Raw genomic sequence first — 22,223 nt, 5'->3', positions numbered from 1 at the left:
GATGTGAGAATATATGTTTGTCATTTTGTAAAGTCTTTTTTATTAGTATATTATTACCTCAAGTAACGGGTCATCTTTTTTTGATGATTGTAGAATTTGTATAAGTTGTTTTCTTGCTATATCTGATCCTATATTGAAACAGGTATCAAACTGACTTAGGTTGTAACTCTGTAGTAATGGTTTCTTAGCAAGCCTGTATAAATAAAAAGTTATCAATAATGTTATAACAGAAGAATGACACTACACACAAACCCTGACAAACCTGGAAGCAACTATCTACACCATCCCACAGTACTTCAAGCCACATTTGATTTTTGAACCAACCACAGCACCAAATCAATAGATCTGGTCACCTTAAATTACTGACTCAACTTTTTTGATGTTCCTTTGTTCTGATACACTTGTTTATATGTACATTAATTAAAGTTTTCAAAAATAATTTCCTTCTCGATGAAGAAAAACAATGAATAGTGCAGGCATAGTATCAGACAATGTTATTATACCACGACGTTGTGAAGAGTGACCAATTTCGATATCCTAGTTGTTATATGTACTTGAAATAGTACTTAGGGCTATGATCCACACTGTTAAGGTGTCACACTGTTACCACTGGGAAAGACTTACATTGTTAAAACTTAGAAAAGAGTCACATTCTTTGCAATAGATTGGACCAAGGGCAGCAGAATTCTTCTTAGTTACTTCAAACAGGGCAGATGTCTAAAATATTCTACAGTACTGCATCTTTGTATAAAATGTTTTTGTTTCATGATTATGAACATAGTACTTCTATGCTTGTATACAGAAAGTTTTTTTTTAATTAAACTGCGACCAATTCATATATATATTGAATACTCACATTTGAGCTCTTTTCGGGTCTTTATAATTGGTGCCAAGTAGAACAGCACCTTTCATCAATAGAGCTATAGCATTATTAGGATCAAGTTCTAATAGCTCTGTTATACTATCATCAAATAACTGTCTTATTGTAATATCTTCTTCAGATTTTGTCTGATAAAATAAAATTAAATCAAATCTATCATCCTGTTAAATAATTAGCAACTTGCATAATATAATACCTTATTGCTTGGAAGAAACATATAATGATTTAAGATAAGCTATAACTTACCAGTCTACAAACTGTAATTCATAATATTAGAGACAGAAGGAAACATGCACAAATGAAATGGTCGGCAAATAAACAATTCAGATATTGTTTTGATTTGGTAATTAAAATTTCCAAAACTTTGATCTCACTTAGTGCTTTTGTTACTAATCAGATGGTAAGTAAAAAATAATAACTATATACCAGTAATAATTTATAGGTAATATGTGATATCTGTATGGCTATCATCAGACGTTTCTTCTTTCTGGAAACAGAATAGAACAAACATAATGAAAATATAAGCTATAATTAAGTAGGTCTACTATGAAGTCAGAATTGTTTGAGACAAAAAATTCATGTTTTAGCATTAATGAAAAGCAACCATTAAATTCTTTATGAACATCATTGACCAATTTCTTTTTTTATTTCATAATTTTACCATTTTAAATTATATACCTTTTGTTATTCATCTTTATTTTAGAATAATATTGTTTGTACTTACTCATCATCAGATAAATGTGAAGAATATTGTTTTAATAAATTAACAGATTCAATAAATAAACCATTTTGTATATAGCTCTCTACCAATATCTAAAATATCAGAAAACATCATGGATTAACACACATACCCATACCTGATCTGCCAACTTTTCAAATATATAGAGAATTTTGTAATTAAAGAAGAAACATATGTTTTTATTATTTAACAACCCAAAGAATCTGTAAAGAGAGAGAGAGAAAGAGTTAAACATCAACTCAATAAAAACAATATCATTTCGGGACTAACATATGATACCATTTTATTTCAATAATTCTCTTGCGAGTAGGGGTCTTTAGCCGTGGGAGTTAACCGGAGGACACAGCGAAAACCCACGAGTTTAGGCAGGCAACCATTCTCCTTGTCAAATACAAGTTTGGGTTCGAAACCACACCACCCGACTCAATGACAGACCTTATAATCTAAAGCGCATGCCTCTGATCATTTAGCCAGTCAACATTGCATTGCCTATAAAACGAGAGAGCGAGAAATGGGACTAACATGTGGTTCAATTTTATTTCAACAATTCGCTTGCGCGTAGGAGTCTTTAGAAGTGGGACTAAACCGGAGGACCTGGAGAAAACCCACAAGGTTTGACAGGCGACTATAAAGCAAGAAGAACAATGTGTATATATTATACCTGACATAAATATAAACCCTCTTGTTGATTAATACCAACTTCTGGTTTGTCTTGTCGACTACCATTTAACATACTTAATATTGTTGTAGAAAAAGCAGGATCACCAAATTCATTGCTAACCTTCAAATAGACAATATGTGGACATGTTTTTAACATAAAAAATAAATTCAGGTTTCCTAAAAATCATTTATCTAGCTCGTATGTGATAGATTTAGTGGTATAAATTTGTGTAGCAGTAAAATAGAAATATTTTTACCTGTTTTAGAAATAGTTGCGCTTGTTCCATCTGACCTGTTTCCATTAAACATATAACTTTCTGTTTATAACACCATAGTTTTAACTTGATATTATTACTAACTTCTTCTATAATATAACATAATGCCTCATATATATAACTTTAAACAGAGATAAGTTTGTGCTAGCTAGAATAATTTTTTGTCATTAATCAGCTTTTTAATCATACATTGAATATGGATGTTAATTTAGAAATTCTCACAGTTTAAGCTCTAATATTTGTCATATTCTTGAATAATGCCCATTGTTTATATAATATCTATAACATCACTTACTGTAAACAAACATTATTTTTGAAGCCTACTAATTTAAGAAATAGAGTTTTCAAATGTTGTATTTGAGATATGTGGAGGTTTGTAAGATTCAATGAGTTTGTGGATGACCATAATACAGTATGTTTTAACTCCATGCAAGAACTGGACATGGTTGGGTTTGGTTTTTTTTACAAATTAATAGCAATATTGCTACTTTAATCTAGTAGTCAAAAATTATAATAATCAAGTTAAATCAACATTCTTGATGGCTTACTTGATTAACATGTCTACCACATATAAACAAAGATTAAAAGTCATTAATACATGTATGGATTTGCTAAACAATGGATGCCTGAAAGTTACAAACAAAAATCTGTAGTATTCTGATGGAAGCAATGGCTATATATGACAATATTTTTAATAAAAATTTATAGCAAAACTGCATGTATATATCTATTACCATTATTTTGAAGAATGTGGTCCAAATACGTCAATTCAACCTGATGAAGATCACCATCTGATTTTAAACATCTCCTCACCAAACCTTCAGCATGTAAACAACTTATAAAACTTATCCAATTTCTTACATTTCCTATAATATTCAATAACAAACAGATTAAATAGGTACAATAACTTTACAACATGTACCAATAGAGCTATATAATTTTACCTAAATTACCTTTTCAATAATCATATTCTTATACATGTATACTCCTTCCTTTTGTTCTTTAAATTTTTATGCAATAATTTGATAACAATCAGAGTATTCTGTTTGGCTGTAGGTACTGAGATATATGACCAGATACATCGGGAAAACTTTTTTATTTATAATAACGCATGTACTTCAAGCGTTTATCTATTGGAAGTAACATCTATGCTTAATCAGGGTTATTTATGTCAGAAATGCTGTTGATATAGTTTTAAAAAGTGTCAGGAATCCATGAGAAACTGCACAATAACTATGGGGATGATGTCAAAATAACTCTGACTTAACAATTAAAGTCGTTCACATGGAAAACCGAGTTCCAAAGTACACAATGTAGTTGAGTTTATGTAAGAAAAGTCAGCTGTATTGTAAATACTGAAAATTGTACCTGGGTTATTATGTAATACTTGTTGTGCTGTTTTTACAGTATTTCTATCTGTAAGTTTACGGCTGTGCTGTCCTGATTGAAGTTGTGCCAATGTAAGCAGATCTGAATTCTTTGTTAATGCATTCTGGAAACACAAAAAAAGTTTAATAGATTTCTGGTTTCACTTCACATAAAATAGCATTATCATGTGTGCAAGACATTTGCCAATCTAGTATTTAAGGGATAATAAACCATTAAACTTTATCGTGTCTATTTCTTTAAATCAAATCATAAATACTTCACTAACCTCTTGATTAACTTGACTAATATATTTTCCTACTCTGATACAATTAGCTGATGCTGTTCCACGTTCAGGAAAATATTTAACCAATAGTTCAGCTAACACCAACCATGTTTCATATAATCTAGGATTGGTATGAATAGTTCTCTGTAGATATCTCATTGGCTGAATAAAGTTACCCTAGAACACCAAATAAAACAATCATAAACTGCAATGTTCTACAGGGCTCATGATCAACCCATACTTTAAAGTAAATGTGGTATCAAACATATCCAACATTCTAAATGACTACAATTACTGAAAAAAAGTTAACCAGTTGGAATGTCACAGAAATAGAAGATAAAAAGAGAGATGAATAAACTATAGTTCCAATTAGCCATAAGTAATACACCCTTTTTTATTATTTGGAAAATATGATATGCCTTCTTATTTATTCAGATGGCACGAAGACCTCCACAAGAATGGAGTGCTAACATAAACATTCAATTAATTCAACTGATAAGACAATACAATGAAAGTTTCTAGTTTCTAGAAATCTAAATAAAATATACTACCGTCAATACAAATAAATGAAATGAAATGGGGTTTAATGTCCTACTGCTCTGCTCCGAACTGGGCTAATGAAGACGGGCATATGCCATACAGTGTGCTATGAGGGAAATTTTGCCCTGACAGCGGCACCACGGCCTACTCTTATATCGAATTTCAGCTGTCATTGGGATCTTTTATGTGCACGCCAATGTTTTCACGGGACCTCGGTTTTCCATCCCATCCAAACGACTAGACAGCTGTCCTTGTCAGGCCCTCCGCCCTGCATCACTGACAAGGGGGATCAATCCAGATAGATCATTTGAATAATAAAATCAACATTTGATGTGACCACTACAAGACTTAATAAGATTAATGGGTTTTTTTATCAATCTAATTAAAACACAGATCCTATTTCATTTTGTTTTCCATAGTTCAAAATTTCGTTTTACTTGTCTTTACAACACTGGGATCTGGAAGAATTGTTATATAATCTGCGTTCTGGATGATGTGAGGGATTAGCAAATGAAGCAATCTGTTACGGCGACATTTTGGCATGAGGTGCACAGAACTCTGGGTAACCCACTAGAAACATCAACGCTGATTGGTTAATCAAATGTCTAACGTCATAGGGTCAAAAGCAGCTTGTCTGACCTCTGATGCGACCTTTCACTACAATTGGTCAGATCTTCATGTAATAGAGGCCATCAAAAGTATAAAAAAAAACGAAACAAAATATAGATCTGTATTTCAATCAAATTGTACTTTCATGTTACCAACCTGAACAAGATCTAGAACCACAGTAAACCACATTGTATCACTGTGTTGATTGTCTTCCTGTTTAACCAGTTCTTGTAAAACAGCTGTCACCAAGGTAACATCAGATTGTAACAGACCCAAACCACACAGAGCTTTGAGACCTATAATCGAGGGTGGACTGGTCTGTGATCTAAAACATTCAAAAATGGAAAATAACCTTATGTACAAGACCTGTCATAGGTTTTAACAAGCGGTTGCCATGCAAGATACACCCACAATTTGCAAGAGATGGACAGAAAACAAGCTAAAAAAAAGAGAAGAGATTTCCGTACAATCAGGGGCCATAATCCATGAAGTTTCGATCCAATACATGTCAATATCGAAATGAACCAAGATCTTTGGAGATAAACCTATATTTCAAGTTTCATCAAAATCGGATAAGAATTGTGACCTATTATAGAAAGTCCACAAATCAATTGTGAATAGATAGACGGACGGACAGTCTCGACAAAAATATATATGCCCACATGAAAATCTGGGAGTATAAAAATTTTGAAATCATATGACTTTACTAATGTGACCCATTATTTCCCATATTTTGCAAGACATAAAGTCATTATTTATACCTTATGTAACGTCATCTGTATATCACAATAGTATATTGAGATAAAAGAAAATTTCATCTTAAAAGCTTACCCTGTGAACAGTGCTGTTTTGGCACCATCTAAATCACCAAATTTATAGGACACCATTCCTAGAGCAGCATAAACATGTGATCTGTCATCATCTTTCTCAACTATTTCAGCAGCTTTTTCATATGCTGAAAGATTTTTAAAACATCACAGTTGTATCATGTTTCTTTCATTTCACAAAATAATAATATCAATCAAAACTCATCCTAATAATTAGTACAAGTCCAATGGATGAATTTGGTAAATTAAGCAATTCATAATTTGTTAAATAAAAAGAAAATTAGTAAACATTTAACATTTTTTGAGGACTTACCTTTAAAACTTTCTGCTAGATCACCTGCCTTATATAAAGTGTAGCCATAGTAACAAATATCTTCTGCTTGTTCTATAGATGTTGTCTGTTTGTAAATCTCTATTGACTTTTCATATAAGTTCTGTTTACTAATATATAAGAAATTATGAAGACTTAATTACAAAATTGTTAAATGTGAATAACTTCAAAGTAATGCCTGCATTAAATAAGGAAGTCAAAATGATACTGAATCTAATTTAAAACAGCATACTTCTTACTATCATTTTTAAAAAAAATAGCTCTTACCATAAAACTCTTGCCAAATTCAATCTTGCTTTGTTCAGTTTGGTTATATCTGGAACTGTTTGTGCTTCCAAAAGACTTACACATCTTTCAAAGAAATAAAATCATTAAAATATACTAACAATGTTAGTAAAATAAACACAGCCTAAGGTGAACAAGAATGGATGAATATTATATGACCAAAATTGTCAGCATTAAACATACAGAACATCATACACACATACTAAATGTAAATATACAGAACTACCATTAGATCAGTAGATGTTAAGTCAAAATAACTGAGAATATCAAATATATCCACATAAAAATGTTCAATTTTAAATCCCTCTACCCACCTTTCTAAAGCTGTGGAAGCTGAACTATAAAAAGTTTGTTGTTCAAGTAGAAGACCATACATATTCAATGCTGTTGTATCATCATTACATCTTGCTGAAATTAGAAATTGAAAATGTGTTTTAGTGATTTTTAACACCTATATCAATTGTTCAGAAATTGGATTTTTTGAAAGTACCTCAATCATTTATGCATCTTTACCTACCTAAATATCTTGTCAGTGTGTCTGCGGCAGATGGAATAGCAGCCATTTGTTTAATGCTATACTGAAACATGTCTGTATGATGTTTGCTGTGGTCCTGTAACATACTACACACCCAGTGAGCATAACCAACTGAGCCTTCTGACTGTAAAATAAACATAATACATTCAACAATAAACAAAAATCATAATCACCTGAAAGCTATTATTTTCAGAGTCAGTGTGTCAGTCATTATTGTTTAACCATTGACTAAAGTTTAGGAAAAGCATGGAGGTGTGGATTATCTTTATGTTGAAATTTTAACTAAATTCAGACTTATATGTTGACTAACTTAAAGATACATTTTATAGATGATAAAAAAAGAAAATGTTGAAAATTTCAGTCAAATTACTTTGTTCTGAACGGAATTGTCACTGTTGGAAGTTTGGACTAGAAATAGGTATCAATTGTGTTTGCACCATCTATGAGAATTGGCGATCGTTTGATTGACAGACGATAACTCCACCCACATATTCTCGATTATCAAGTAACATGCTCAATGGCTATGGTATCCTTGCTTGGCAGCAGTGACATCAGCGACTAACGGTAAACGTTAGCTTGGTACGACATTTATTGATTTAATTTTAAATGGACGACTGTTTAAATCCAAACTGTATCCAAGCCATCCGTTGGTCTACATGGAGGGTTGGATGGCCAAATGGTTTGCACGAGTGCGTTGTATCATACGGTCTGTCATTGAGTCAACTGGCAGGGTTTCGATTCCCCGGTTGTACGTGACAAGGAGTAGGGTCTCCTGTCCAACCTCAGGGGTTTTCTTCAGGTCCTCCGGTTTCCTCCCACTGCTAAAGACCCCTACGCGCAAGCGAATGATTGAAATAAAATTGAACCATGTGTTAGTCCCGAAATGACCTAGTTTGTGTTGATTGGACGTTAAACCCCATTTCTCTCTCTCTCCCTCCATTGGTCTACATAGTTGATTTTGAGCTTGTGTAAAAAAAGGTCTAATTAATAATTTCTTTAACATCTGAAGCCTAAATAAAGAATTGCAATAAGCAGATTTAGCTCTTGCATAATGTATGTTTAAACTCATAAAAGATAAAAATTTACATGATAAGACAGTTCTGTGGTATGTCTGTACAAGTCCATTGTATCTTCATGTCCAACAGTTTCTGCTATTATAGCCTGACCAATCCAACATGCTACATAATTAGGATCCAAACTCTGGGCGACCTTAAAAGCTTCATGAGCTAGATTTACATTGTCATGAATAAGATAAAGAGTTCCAAGATTTGTCCACGCTACAACATTCTGAAAATAATAAATATAAATTTACACAAAGATCAATTCATATCCTTGCTGTAAATAAATGTAAATATAATTAATTTAGTTGCATTACAAATTCTGTTCTTCAAAACCATTTCCAAGGTTTTTATATACTTACATTTGTCTCTGTGTTAACTGATTTAATAAAACAATGTTGAGCTAGTTCAGGATTATTCACTTCTGTAAATATAAAAAAACAATTTAAAACAAGACATAGCTGAATCCTGAAATTTATCACATCAAAATGCTTTATTTATTGTCTGAATCGTAAAATTTATCACATCAAAATACTTTGTTTTAATGTCTTAGACTTGTTAATCTTAATCCCATATGAATAAATCATTATAAATACCTTTTGAAGCTGAAATCACACCCAGTGCATTCCAATGAAGATGATTAGTGGAATCAAGAGATATGGCCTTTTTCATAAACTGAACTGACTTTTCAATAACAGATTTCCTCTCACTTTCTTGAACTAATTCTGACAGGTGGAAATATGCAATACCCAAGTCATGCCACAACATTGAATTTTCTGGCAAAATTTTTAATGCTCTTCCATAACACCTGAAGGTAAAACAAACAACAGCATGTCTTAAAATTCATTAAAGAGTTATAAGAAATCAAATGATTATGGATTAAATTGTGGAAATAAGTTGTACTATGGTCTAATAATTCAAAAACATACCTTGTGCTAAGTTGAATAACTTCACGTTTCTTTATTGCTACCAATTCATCAGAATTTTTATCACATTTTTCTAATAGTTTCTTTGGTACAGACAAGCTAAAACAATGAATAAACTGTGAACATTGCATAATTAGTAAAATATCAGACTGTATCTAATTTTCAAAATTTTAATCTTTAATTAAAGAAACAAACAGGAATTAAGGTTAATTTATTTGGTTTACTAAAAATTAAAGACACAAACAGCAATGAAGGTTAATTTATTTGGTCTACTAAAAAATCTCATAGTGTTCTATGATTTGAAAAAGGATATTAAATCAAGTATAAACCACAATGTTGCAAATTTTCATGAGTTTTTTAATATGCATTTTGATTTCTGAATAAAACAGACATCAGTAAACTGATAATTTCAACAAACATCATAATAAACAGCAAACTCACATAAAGTTGTCTGATGCTAATGGTAGCACCAAGATACAAGCATCACCAAGTAATTTCCACAAACATGACATATCAGATCGTTCACTGGCTGCCCTGAAAAAATTTAATAGAATAAAATTAATTCATTATAAGATATCGAGGGTACATTTTACATCAAATTAAATTTTCTTCTTTTTTTTCAGGGAGAGATGGCTCCTAATATGTTCTCTGACAATGTAGCTATATCTTATTGTTGTAATGTTCTGATTATGAAATACCACACTGATTTAGAATAAGAGACTGAATACTTACTTTGTAAGAAATACCAGGGCTTCTTCACAATTATCTTTAACCCTGCCATCTAGATTCTGATTCAAATGACTTCTAGCCATTAATAAATTAGTCTCACCCAATCCTAAAATTAAAAACCAAGTTTATAAGTTTAAAAACAAAAATTATTTTTACTGCATTAGCTTTAAGATCCAATGATTCTATTAAACATATGCTTAATTAAACAAAGCTTAAAACATAGATAAATATTCATTGAATATATAGGTAAAAAGTTTACACAAACCTTTTAATGCTGGAACATAGTTAGGTGATATATCTAAGATGTCTTTATAAGTTGTGACAGCTTCATCATAAATCCCTAATGTTTGAGTAATGGTTGCTATTCTATAATTAAATAAAACATACCAGTCAGTTTTGTGAATATAAAAGTAGTTCAATTGCAACACTTTTAGAAAATAATGCCAGCTAATAAAAGTTTGTACTTTTTTATATAAACAGCATGGTGTATGACTCGTCTAGTGACACTTGAACCAAGTAGCTTTCATTTCTATAATACCAGATATCACTTCCCATTTGCTAATCACACAATGAAAACTTGGTTGTAAGTTTGTGTTAAGAAATTCTCTACTTAATCTTACCAAGTTTAAGATTTCAAAATAACAAATAACTATGCAACTTACTGATATTTACAGTACAGTGATTCGGGACATAACTGAAAATCAAATTAAATAAACTTTACTCTAGATCCTGGGACATTTCACTTAGGATGACCAATGAATGCTCTCCAAATTGTGAAAGTGTTTTCATGCCTAAAGGTTCAACAGAACATACATGTACCTCAGAGGCTTTAGTAAATTATAGATAGCATACCTTCAAGGCTTAAGTAAATTATAGATAACATATACCTTAGAGGCTTTAGTAAATTATAGATAACATACCTTGCAGATGCTTTAGTAAATTATAGATAACATACTCCAGATGCTTTAGTAAATTATAGATAACATATCATACAGACTTTAATCAGTAAATTATAGACAACATACCTCAGAGGCTTTAGTAAATGCCTTTAAAGCAGCTGTAAAACTTCCCCTGTGAAAATATGCTTCTGCCAAACATTCCCAAACATGGCTAATAACATGAAAATATGTATATATGTACCAATATGAAACCAACAATGTGCACTGAGAACATTAACAAGTTTTTATCCAAAGAAATGAGCATACTATCATTAGTTTAAATATTTATCAAATATCTACATGTAATAGAATAATTGGTTTGGATAATGAAATGTTTATATGTAAAATAAACTTACTTGTCAGTTGTATCTGCTCGTAAAGCTGACTGAAATGAAGATATAGCTGCTACAGCATTATCTAATTTAATCTGACATAATCCAAGTCGCAACCATGCCCATTTAGCGCTGAAAACAAAACAATAACACTTTGTATTTAATCAACTCTTTGAATCTATTTGTTCTGATAGTTCAATTTACTAGTATTAAAGTCTGTAATGTAACATAAAGTGTCATTATGCATACATCCGGCTACAATAACAACAACTTATGCATCTTCACTTCCGTTTTGAATACATTTTCCATGATTATCAATGGAGCAATGTCTCTAGAATATTCGATTACAGACACAAAGCTGGCAGTCAAGATGGGAGTTGTTATCATCATATATAGTTGCCATCTAAAATGACAAAGTTGTTTTTATTCTATTCTCAGTATAAATGAACATGCCTTACCTCCCAGCACTGGCTTCATTTGTAACTTTCAACAACAGATCATATGCAGCATCCTGAGAAAAAGAATTGCGATGTACATGTAATTCATAATTTATTGAAAGACAATATACTGAAAGTTAAGAAGACCTATGCCAAGTGCCAACTTTAGCCATTAAAGTGTCTACTGGCCATTGTGGACTGCAGAAGGAGCAATTGTTTTGAGACAAATGTGATGACATTATAGACATTACAATGTGGGCATACAACTACTGAATTGTTTTTACTTATTTTTATAACTCCTGTTTTGAACACTTTCCATGAATGTTTGCATTTAGTACGTACTTACCTGTTCACCAATAGAAGTCATAATATCACATACAGCAGCACCAGCTTCTTCTAATGTACAATCTAGGTGGTACGCTTTCTCATAACATTTCTTAGCCATCCTTTAATATAATATTAAATAAACTTAAATGTTTTTTCCACAAGGTCTGCTGAATATTCATCAAAATGGTATTGCTGTTATCTCCCCAGAGATTATTCCATGTATTTCCAATCGTGTGTAGGATTTTTTTTGTAATTAATTAATATACTAACCTATTATCCTTACGTATATTAAGATAGAAAAGTCCCAAGTATAAAAATGGTTCACCATTATTTGGATCTTTCTGGGCAGCCTGTAAACATAAATATACAATTTATGTTGATGCATGAAAGAGGCAAACAAACAGCAAAATACAACTTTAGAAAGAGTACATTATCTAACATTATCTTTATGCATTGATACAATTCAGCATTATGGTAGGCCATCTAAATATCTATATCACATTTTATTCTATATAATAAATACTTGCTAATGAAGTTACAAAAAATATTAAAATCTCTAATTTTTATTTCAGGGATTTTGATGGGCTTTTTTTTTATATCAGATTGAAACCTAGTCTTAAGAGTATCTACCATTGATATTTTGCTTTTGCTTCCATAATCTAATGTTGAATAATCAATTTGAGTATATTTAGCATGGATTCAGCTGTTTTTATTTAATTTTGAAAGTTCATAAATTGGATGATCAATAAAATGGACATTATATGAGTGAGCTCTTAAACATACATTATGCAAGAGCTAAATCTACCTATTGCAGGTCTTTCTTTGGGCCAGAAATGTTATATAAATTATTAATCAGACATTTATTAACATGAAAAGACCTTAATCAACTCTCGATGCCATCTTATTTGTCAGATTTTTACTGGATTTGAATCCGATTTGCTGCTCAGTGCTCATTGATGATTTAATCCAAAAATGGATAATCAAGACTATGTTTTTATGGTACCGACTTTAGTAATGATGATCAAGGCTAGGCCTAAAATTCAACCGGTAATATATCGGTTCAGAGTGGAGCAATTTGACTGAAATTTTCAGTATATTCACTTTACATTATCTAGTTTTTAACTATTAAAGTGAGAACTGCCGGCTCTTTATCTAATCTTCCATAATGTATCTTTAAGACTAAACTTTTGGAAAATAGTTTGATTGCAAATAAGATTAGTAAATCACCTTAAGTAAAGTTGTGTAACATTTCTGCTCCCTTTCTTTATTATCTGGATCCGTTTGCAACATCTGCCACAAAGCTTTACCCATTAAACACCAAGCATCACTTCCACCATTGTCAGCTGAACAACATAATTTTTCTAATCTAAAATGATATTAAAATGAAAATTGGTGAAAGGATAAATCAAATATATGGTATAACCATGCTTTCTGACTGTCAATTAGGTGTCATGTACAAGTCAGGATGCTTACCCTTTTGTGAACACCTGGTACCCATTTCTATTACGGGATTGTTCTCTTACTTGATTTGCCCACAGGTTATGAAGGATTGTGCTTGAATTTTATTAGGGCTGTACCTATTGCTCTTTCTTTACCCAAAGTCAAACTTTATAATTTCTCAATTTTAACTCATCTTGAGTTCTACAGATTCTACAATCAGCTAGGTCTATAGAAATTACCTTGACAAAGCTAAGTCATATTTCTTCTTACTAAAATCATACCACGCCAGGTAATACTCTTTAACATGTTCTTCACATTCTAGCTGTTTAATCAATTCCTGAATTAGAAAATACAACAGTTATATTTCAATATACAACAGTTATAATTCCATATACTTCAATATACAATAGTTATACTTCAATATACAACAGTTATACTTCAATATACAATAGTTATACTTCAATATACAACAGTTATACTTCAATATCAGTGCTGGATTTACCTATAGGCTTGACAGGTTGAATCCTGGGGTCTCAAGATACTAGGGGTCTTAGGCCAAAGTGTGTTATATTTTGACACTGTCATAAGCCTTTCTTTTACGCACTATAATCTTAAACAAACTTGGCTTTGCTCAATTGTGTTTAAAACCCACTTTCATCATCCTTTAGTCTTGAGGAACAGGATTGGGAGGAGCCTCATAATTGGACTAGCCTAGGGCCTGTCTTCATCTAAATCCGGCACTGCTCAATATACACTTCCATAATTTACAAAGTGCACAATATAGAGAAGTTTTTATTCAAATGTCTTCAATAATTTACAACCTGCACAACCAGTGCTTACAAAAATATATGAATATTTGAATAGTCTTGCAAAGCTATTTAATTGATTTTTTGATCAATGTCAAGTGTATATCTAATGATATTCATTCAATGAAATCAGTAAGCATTCCAAAATCAATCAACAGAATAATGGAAATACATACACTGATTTCAAAATGCATCAAAAACGATTTTAAGTGATCATTTATTTAACTTGTTTTGAACATTCAGTTAAATAGTAAACCAGCATAAATTTATCATAAATATAAACATACCATAGCCTTTTCAGTCTGTCCTTGTTTCATGTAGATTTTACACAATAAAACTTCCCTTTCTCCTTTTACCTCACCCTAAATTAAAGAGAAACTCATAATCGTTTTGGATATCAAAAATATACCAATATAAGTTGATAAAATTAGAAATATCCACAGCATTATTTATCAACTTACATTATTCTTTAATGGAAAGAAGAAAACAATGAATCCTGGAAATCAAACAACTGATAGTATTTATATCTATTATATTATTACACGCTTCTAGGACAAAAACAAGATAATAAAAAAATGCTAAGCAGTGTCATCAAACATAACACCTCTCAAAACAATAAACTAAGCAACATTTAAATCGTGGATAACAATACTGTAATCATCTGAGATTTAAACCAGTGCATTACTTCTTTGCTGCAATGAAGAAACACAATCAAAGAGGATATATAGAGCATTGCATACTTCAATATGTGTTCATTTCTAGTTTAACAGTAGTGAACTACATCTTTTTTCAAGAATTACTAAACACAGTTAAGATATTCATAGAAATATTTCTGATAGAATCTACAATATTTTACCTGTAGAAGTATATGACTAGCTTGTTGAAGTGATGTAGTAGTACCAATATTACATAAAGCTCTACTTTGTAGCAGATTTAAATATTTCTCTATCAATGTTTTATCGGCGATACAAAGGGACTTCTTCTTTACTGATTTTAAAACTATAATACAAATAAACCAAATAAAAAAGCAAGTACATTCAAACATTCAATTAAAAAATAAGTCCTAATCTTAGGTTAGGGGCTATTTTAGACTAATTCCAGCAAAATAGTAACAATGAAGAACATCAAAGTAATTAGTATAAGGTTATGTAAAATATTTGAGAGTACAAATAGCAATATTGATTATTAAAGATACATTATGGGAGATTAGATAAAGAGCTGGCAGTTCTCACTATAATACTTAAAAACTAGATAAGGGACTTTGCTGAAAATTTCAGCCAAATTGATCCACTCTGAACCAAGATTTTAGTCATGGAATTCTACATTTTGCTTATTATGATTGTAAAATGTGTGTTTAATGTATATATTTTAGAAATCTTTTTACCTTGTTGACAGTCAACCACATACTTGATACAAGACTGGTTGTTACCCAGATGTAAATAAACAACAGCTATTAAACAGTAAACAACAGCATAATAGGGATAAAACTCTCTGGCTAAAATAGAAAATTTATAGTTGGTAAAATATAAAAAGTGAAGAAATGCTATATATTCCCTCATTGCCGATTTTCAAAGTATTAATGAACACTTTTCAAATTTGAATGCATTGTAGACCTTTCTTGCAAATATATGTTAGGCAAATGTATCCAAAAATTGATTAAATATGGTTATTATAAAGGTCAGAGCAGCTATCACTGTCAGTTGATTATTTCGGTAAGTATCACATAAGAAATGAAATGAAATGGGGTTTAACATCCTACTGTTCTGCACCAACTGGGCTAATGAAGATAGGCATATGTGCAGTGTGATATGAGGGAATTTTGCCCTGACATCAACACTAGAGCCTACTCTTATATCGAATTCAAACTGACAAGGGAATTTTTACATGCACGCACATTTGTCCCTTCCAGACCTCTGTCCTGCATCACTGACAATGGGGAACCACACTGGAAAATCCTGATGAACGTTCTCGGCCAACGCAGGGATCGAACACGGGACCTCAAAGTTAACGAGTCAACATCTTACTCAGTGAGCCACTGTTCCACATAAGCTTCCATAGGTCATAGTTACCTTGCAGTAAGTTAGCTTTTGCAAGGTCATATTTTTTCTCCACCAGCAAAAAATATGCCTGAACCATCTTCAACATTGCATTGTTTTCATTTACAACAGCTTCTAAGGAGTTCATCTTATCTCTTAATAAACTATTATCGACAATACCTTGATATTCTGGATAACAAAAAGAAATAAATCAGACAATGTATGCCATGCTGGAAAACAATAGAAGGGTTATTTTTTCATTATTAGCACTGTCACTAAGGAATTAAATGCACTACATTTTGAATAATATCCTATTAAAAATAACCTTAAACACATCTAATTATCAAAAATACAATTAAGTGTTGGCTGAGTTGCTTGAAAAACTCTTAATAAAATTTTTTCAAGTCCTAAACTGAAAGTTAAAATGTCTGTATTTGAGCAATGGCTAGGCAGATGTTTTGCACATTTCAGACCTGCTCAATTTAATTTTATAGTCGATTCATTTGTTACTAATTGGCAAAAAAACAATGTCTCCTTAAATAGTTAGGAAATTATTACCAATGTTTTTTTCTAACATCATGAGTATCTGATATTCTAGTAAAACAGCAGAGCTTGGATTCAACTGAGATAACTTGTTTATTTCAACTTCAATCACATCTTTTGGCATTTTCTGTAATATTGATTCAAAAATAACCAATATGCAGCAAGCAATACATTTGGAATCTTGAATATCACAATTAAAAGATAAGGTTCTATATTTTGTGGAACAAAATGATCAGTCATATATTACCATATTGACAAGCCCTATAATGGATTCTTCAAAAAATACAATACTGGATACACAGAAGTTAGAGATATGAACTCAGGACTACAATGTATAGAACCTTTGGAATTTTTGTAGCCAATGTCATATTTGTTGGGCTAATACAGATAAGATAAAACTCAAAGGATGAAAATTAGATACTCATATGAATACTTACATCTACAATAATAGATACATAACCAGTTAACATGGCTTCTTTCTCATCAGGTGTAAGCTGTCCACCTTCTAAACAACTATCATAACAATCAAACAACTGTAAACAAAAACAAAATAAAATTTTAAAAATTAACTACAGCACCAAATACATAATCAATTGCATAATTAAATGTCTTATAAGAAAAAAGGGAGTTTCACCCCTTGGGTTGGACATTCCTATAGTGAACAACAAACAAACTTTCTCTTATATGTATGAAGAAGATTTACTGTCTTTCTAAGGTAAATCCCATCCTGTACCTTATTAATTTTGATTTCACTTAGTAAACAAGAATATATATTTGGATGAAATTCATTTTTTTACACAACAGAATTTAACTTTAAAATCTATAGAATGAAAACATACTAATTTTGTTTGAACAACATCTTGACTTTCTAAAAGTTTGATCATAGTCTGTTTTATCTCTAGCTTATTTTTATCATCTTCTGTTTCATCTAATAGATCCTGATATACTTTGATACACTGTAAAAAAAAAAAAAACATTCAAATTCTTAATTCTGTATGTGGGTATAAAAAATATAATCATAAACCATAAAGATCAACCCCAAGATCATGGATTTTGTTAAATCTACCTAATGAGAGAAGAGCTGCTGTAATTGACAATTCATTAAGAGGACTATCGTCCATTTAAATTTAAATAATACCAACATTTAAGTTATTATAGTAAAGGTTTGATATCCAAACAGGTGGCAATTAGTCTGACAATTATTAAAACAAGAAATTATACAAGACAACACTACAATTAATAGTATACAGTTTAAAATATAGTATAAACCAAATAGTTTTTGTTACCTTATCTGTTGATCCAAGTTCGTTAAGAATACCTGCTAATCTCTTCATGGTTTCTATCCTTTTAGTGGCATCACTAGAAAAACATATTATTGAATAAAAATATTGACTGTATGTTAATAATCCCTGTCTTCATTAGCCAGTCGAAGCAGAACAGTAGGAGGTTATTTAAACCCCATTAAATTTCATTTGATGTTAATAAACATTTATTTGAAGAATACATCAAACTACATGTTTTTAATTATATTTAAATCATCAATTAATTCAAATTAATACCATTTGTATAGAACTATCATTTTTTCATAAACTGGAACAAGATTCTTTTTGTACACTGATACATAGGCTTGATTCTTTTCATAAAATCCACACAAACCCTGCAATGGAGAAATAATTAATGTTATTTTTCATGTTAAGGGTCCTTCTGGATATTAAATGTCTTAAACTACATCAATAATATATTTTCTTCGTTTGGTCTAGTTTACATTCATATCAGAGTGTACTATATTGACTTATTATAATTGGCTTAAAGCATAACCACATGAAGGTTGCAGAGAATTGTTTCAAAATGCATTTTGTTGAATATCTGCAGTTGATTCATACTGTGCTTGGTGGACATTGACATTAATCTAACAAATGAAATAATTCATACACTTTGCTGATCTTGAGTAATTTATGTATTTATTTATTTGGTTTTTTCCTTTCGATTTTTGTAATCTGTTCATAATAATGCACTTTGAAGTTGTCAGTGTTGATGTATAGAAGAAAATAGTTTACTATAATATTCCCACCTGCCAACCAAGTATTTGATCAGGATTTAGCTCTGTAGCCTTTATATAAGCTTTCAATGCTTGGTCTGTTTTATCTAATTTATCAGCAGCTAGTCCGGTAAACACCAGGGCATTATAATTCTTATTATCAGCATCAAGTACATTCTGAAAAATAAAATTGCAATTCCCATTATCAATCTTCATGTAAACAAAATTATCAGCAAAAATTTACTATCCAAAGAATAAAGTACAATAAAATATCAAAAACTTTTAATGAGCTAACAAAATAAAAAATTTGTGTGGTGGTGGTGAATGCGGCAGAATCAAGCAATGAGTTGATTATCACTATGGTTTCTTAAATTCAAGTAAGATCAATATGATACAAGAGGCATGGCATGCCATTCTTTATCAAATTTAGAGAATCTAATTCCACTTCTCAAGTTTATAAATTTTCATATAGTTAACAATTTTTATTGTAATCTGAAACTCATTTAAAATCTGAACAATAATATATAATGTTACGAACTTGACAATGCTGCAAAGCTGCGTCATACTCTTTATTAGAAATGGCCTCGCGTGCATTCTTCAATGCCGCTTTTATTTCTTTATTGTCCATTTTCAGCAGTCACTGAAAATAAAGTAGAACTCATAACATACCAATGGCAAAATACATGTATGTAGGCTTTTTAAAGATGCATTATGTAAGATCTAGATACAGAGCTGACAGTTATCGCTATTTTGATATAGACATTATGTGATATCACAATGGATGCTTTGCATCCATGAAATTGAATCACAATGTCATTGTATTAATTCTTAATAACCAGCGGCTGCCAGGCAGGATACGCCCACATTTTCGAGAGATGGATAGAGAACAAGCTAACAAGAAAGTAATTTTTCCTACAATCAAGGGCCATAATTCAGGAAATTACAATTCGATATGCGCAAATATCGAAAGGAACTGAGATCTTTGTGTTGTAAACTTACATTTCAAGTTTCAACCACACGGATAAAAATTGTGACCTTTATAGATAGGGTCCACAACTTTGATATACCATATTTTTACGCTATTTGAGAACGAACGGCAGCCATTTTGTCTGTCAATTTTGGTGCGATTTTTCACGAAATTCGAACTCAGATGTCTTTAGGGTGTAACAGTGATATAATAATACGGTTTTTTAAATCGAATAAAAATTATGACCTCTATAGGGTCCACAAGCAAAAAACTCAATTTTTCGTACAATCAGGGGCCATAATTCAGGAAGTTACGGTCCGATATGTGCGAATATCGAAAGGAACCAATATCTTTGGGTTATAAACTTACATTTCAAGTTTCAACAAAATTGGATAAAAATTGTGACCTCTGTAGGGTCCACAACCTTGATATACCATATTCTTATGCTATTTGAGAACGAACGGCGGCCATTTTGTCTGTCAATTTTGGGCCGATTTTCACAAAATTCGAACTCGGTCGTCCTTAGGGTGTAACGGTGATATAATAATACGTTTTTTAAATCGGATAAAAATTATGACCTCTATAGGGTCCACAAGCTAAAAATGTGATTTTTCGTACAATCAGGGGCCATAATTCAGGAAGTTACGATCCGATATGCGCGAATATCAAAAGGAACCGAGATCTTTGGGTTATAAACTTACATTTCAAGTTTCAACAAAATCGGATAAAAATTGTGACCTCTATAGGGTCCACAAGCTAAAAACGTGATTTTTCGTACAAACAGGGGCCATAATCCATGAAGTTTCGATCCGATACATGCCAATATCGACAAACAAATTGTGGACAGATGTTGAATTTCTCTGTTTAGAAAGCTCAATGTGTATGTATATGCACCAAAATGATGATAGAGCCAATGCAGGAGGGGGGGGGGAGATACATTGTCTCAGGAATCTGGCAACCCCCCCTCCTGCTGTAACCCCCCTAAAAACATGCAGATGTGTGGCAAATATCATCTGCCCATGGTCATGATAGGAAGTCCCAATGGATGTCACATGGGGCTCATCCATCAAATATTTTGAAAATCAAATGTTTACCGACTGTAAAATTAGTGCCGAGATCAAGCCAGCCCTCACTAATTTTAGTTATTTGTGGTACTCATCTAGGGTTACCATACGTCCCGGTTTTTTGGGTCCTTTTTGTCGTCCCGTCCCGAGGCTTCTCACGTGCCTAAATGTCCCGGTTTTCAAATCAGGTGTTTTTCAATTGAAAATAATAACACATAACACATAAACTAGTGATTATTAATGTATAAAAACAGCGTTTGCTACAAACACTCTTACTTCAGCACGACAGCACACCACTTCTGATCTAAATATTGTTCAGTACACAATACATTCGGCATTTCTCGTAGGCATAACCGAGGTGTGCCTAATGTGCATAATACAGGCCAAAAACTGGAATTACAATGCGATTGTCTTTATAGAAATTGACGTATGATCTTGGGTATAATTTTGCGAAATATAACAGTTAGTTCACAAAAAATAAATTTATGAGAAATGCGCGCGCCATACCAAACGAAAAACGTATGACTAAAATAGGAGCCCCTTTAATAACCAATTGTTATCTTGTAGATAATAATATGATTTTTATTGTATTTCATCTATAATTCCTCTTATTACTTAGTGATTAAAATCGTATTTATTTACCAAATTTTATTATTTCAAATTGTACGATTGTCAAATTGTTGACGTCTATATCAAAGAAAAATTACCATAGGAGCACTGTCCACCTGCCAATCAGTGTTAATTTGAATACTGGTCACAAATTCAAGAACACATTGCTTGTGAAATATAAACGTTGTACATACAACTTGTACAACTTGTATGTGTAGTTTTTAATGAGATCTTCAAAAAATGTACATTCCAAGAAAACAACAAAAATCATACAAAAACAGGTATGGATGTCATGGCAAAATTACGGACGGGCTCCTACAAATATTACTAACATATGTGACAATCGAAATAACCCATTCAACAACATATATTTTTAGTGTAACCACCGTCACAAAACTGCTGAAAACGCATCTCCCTGCTTCTAGAAATGAAAAAATTTCGGGGGGGCATGCCCCCAAACCCCCCTAGTAAGTTCGCGCCTCCGGCTCTCAATGTATCGCGCCCGGCGGGCGCTCATTTTGGTGCCGAATTTAGCTTTAGTCTGCTCAGCATAATAAATGTCCCGGTGTCTTCAATGATTAATCTGGTAACCCTATACTCATCAACTTCATATTCAGATCCTCAAATATTTTCGGGGAGGA

The 22,223-nt window shown here is 31.7% G+C and overlaps 2 protein-coding genes across 2 annotated transcripts in view; both read right to left on the bottom strand.

Moving 5' to 3' along the window:
* Nucleotides 1-22,202, bottom strand: part of LOC126817424 (villin-1) — a 46,838-nt gene extending 24,636 nt beyond the window's left edge. Inside the window, exons 1-42 of the mRNA XM_050544390.2 lie at nucleotides 21,681-22,202; nucleotides 19,481-19,582; nucleotides 18,976-19,119; nucleotides 18,464-18,561; nucleotides 18,191-18,263; nucleotides 17,744-17,860; nucleotides 17,342-17,437; nucleotides 16,920-17,031; nucleotides 16,395-16,550; nucleotides 15,710-15,820; nucleotides 15,182-15,324; nucleotides 14,613-14,687; nucleotides 13,759-13,856; nucleotides 13,307-13,445; nucleotides 12,350-12,429; nucleotides 12,099-12,198; nucleotides 11,774-11,826; nucleotides 11,340-11,447; nucleotides 11,071-11,155; nucleotides 10,708-10,739; nucleotides 10,311-10,411; nucleotides 10,049-10,151; nucleotides 9,758-9,850; nucleotides 9,320-9,415; nucleotides 8,987-9,198; nucleotides 8,753-8,814; nucleotides 8,419-8,619; nucleotides 7,315-7,456; nucleotides 7,112-7,205; nucleotides 6,780-6,863; nucleotides 6,495-6,622; nucleotides 6,186-6,309; nucleotides 5,511-5,679; nucleotides 4,209-4,382; nucleotides 3,923-4,046; nucleotides 3,289-3,420; nucleotides 2,537-2,643; nucleotides 2,281-2,400; nucleotides 1,605-1,693; nucleotides 1,307-1,367; nucleotides 857-1,008; nucleotides 58-193 (exon numbers count right to left, since the gene is read on the bottom strand). The gene's annotated coding sequence lies outside the window, so the exon portion shown is untranslated. The remainder of the gene's footprint in view (nucleotides 1-57; nucleotides 194-856; nucleotides 1,009-1,306; nucleotides 1,368-1,604; nucleotides 1,694-2,280; nucleotides 2,401-2,536; nucleotides 2,644-3,288; nucleotides 3,421-3,922; nucleotides 4,047-4,208; nucleotides 4,383-5,510; nucleotides 5,680-6,185; nucleotides 6,310-6,494; nucleotides 6,623-6,779; nucleotides 6,864-7,111; nucleotides 7,206-7,314; nucleotides 7,457-8,418; nucleotides 8,620-8,752; nucleotides 8,815-8,986; nucleotides 9,199-9,319; nucleotides 9,416-9,757; nucleotides 9,851-10,048; nucleotides 10,152-10,310; nucleotides 10,412-10,707; nucleotides 10,740-11,070; nucleotides 11,156-11,339; nucleotides 11,448-11,773; nucleotides 11,827-12,098; nucleotides 12,199-12,349; nucleotides 12,430-13,306; nucleotides 13,446-13,758; nucleotides 13,857-14,612; nucleotides 14,688-15,181; nucleotides 15,325-15,709; nucleotides 15,821-16,394; nucleotides 16,551-16,919; nucleotides 17,032-17,341; nucleotides 17,438-17,743; nucleotides 17,861-18,190; nucleotides 18,264-18,463; nucleotides 18,562-18,975; nucleotides 19,120-19,480; nucleotides 19,583-21,680) is intronic.
* Nucleotides 4,185-18,238, bottom strand: LOC130010483 (tetratricopeptide repeat protein 37-like). Its single transcript, XM_056100204.1, has 21 exons — nucleotides 18,191-18,238; nucleotides 17,744-17,860; nucleotides 17,342-17,437; nucleotides 16,985-17,031; nucleotides 16,542-16,550; nucleotides 12,099-12,198; nucleotides 11,774-11,826; nucleotides 11,340-11,447; nucleotides 10,311-10,411; nucleotides 10,049-10,151; nucleotides 9,758-9,850; nucleotides 9,320-9,415; nucleotides 9,101-9,198; nucleotides 8,753-8,814; nucleotides 8,569-8,619; nucleotides 7,420-7,456; nucleotides 7,112-7,205; nucleotides 6,495-6,622; nucleotides 6,186-6,309; nucleotides 5,511-5,679; nucleotides 4,185-4,382 (listed from the first exon to the last, which is right to left on the bottom strand). The coding sequence occupies exons 1-21, from the start codon at nucleotides 18,236-18,238 to the stop codon at nucleotides 4,185-4,187; spliced, it is 1,932 nt and encodes a 643-aa protein (XP_055956179.1).
* Nucleotides 22,203-22,223: the final 21 nt, after the last annotated feature.

Source organism: Patella vulgata, chromosome 4 (assembly GCF_932274485.2).
Source record: "Patella vulgata chromosome 4, xgPatVulg1.2, whole genome shotgun sequence".
NCBI classification, from domain to species: domain Eukaryota; kingdom Metazoa; phylum Mollusca; class Gastropoda; family Patellidae; genus Patella; species Patella vulgata.
Note: the sequence above shows the minus strand (reverse complement) of the source record. Positions and strands in the feature narration are given on the sequence as shown.

Bases quoted from the DNA above. Each gene is read 5' to 3' on its own strand.
- LOC130010483 (XM_056100204.1), bottom strand. From the start codon at position 18,238: ATGAAGAGATTAGCAGGTATTCTTAACGAACTTGGATCAACAGATAAG. The intron at 10,412-11,339 runs GTAAGTTTATTT...ATTTAATTATAG, and splicing joins CGAGCAGATACAACTGACAA to AATAGCAACCATTACTCAAA. The intron at 9,851-10,048 runs GTAAGTATTCAG...AAATTTTTTCAG, and splicing joins GCCCTGGTATTTCTTACAAA to GGCAGCCAGTGAACGATCTG.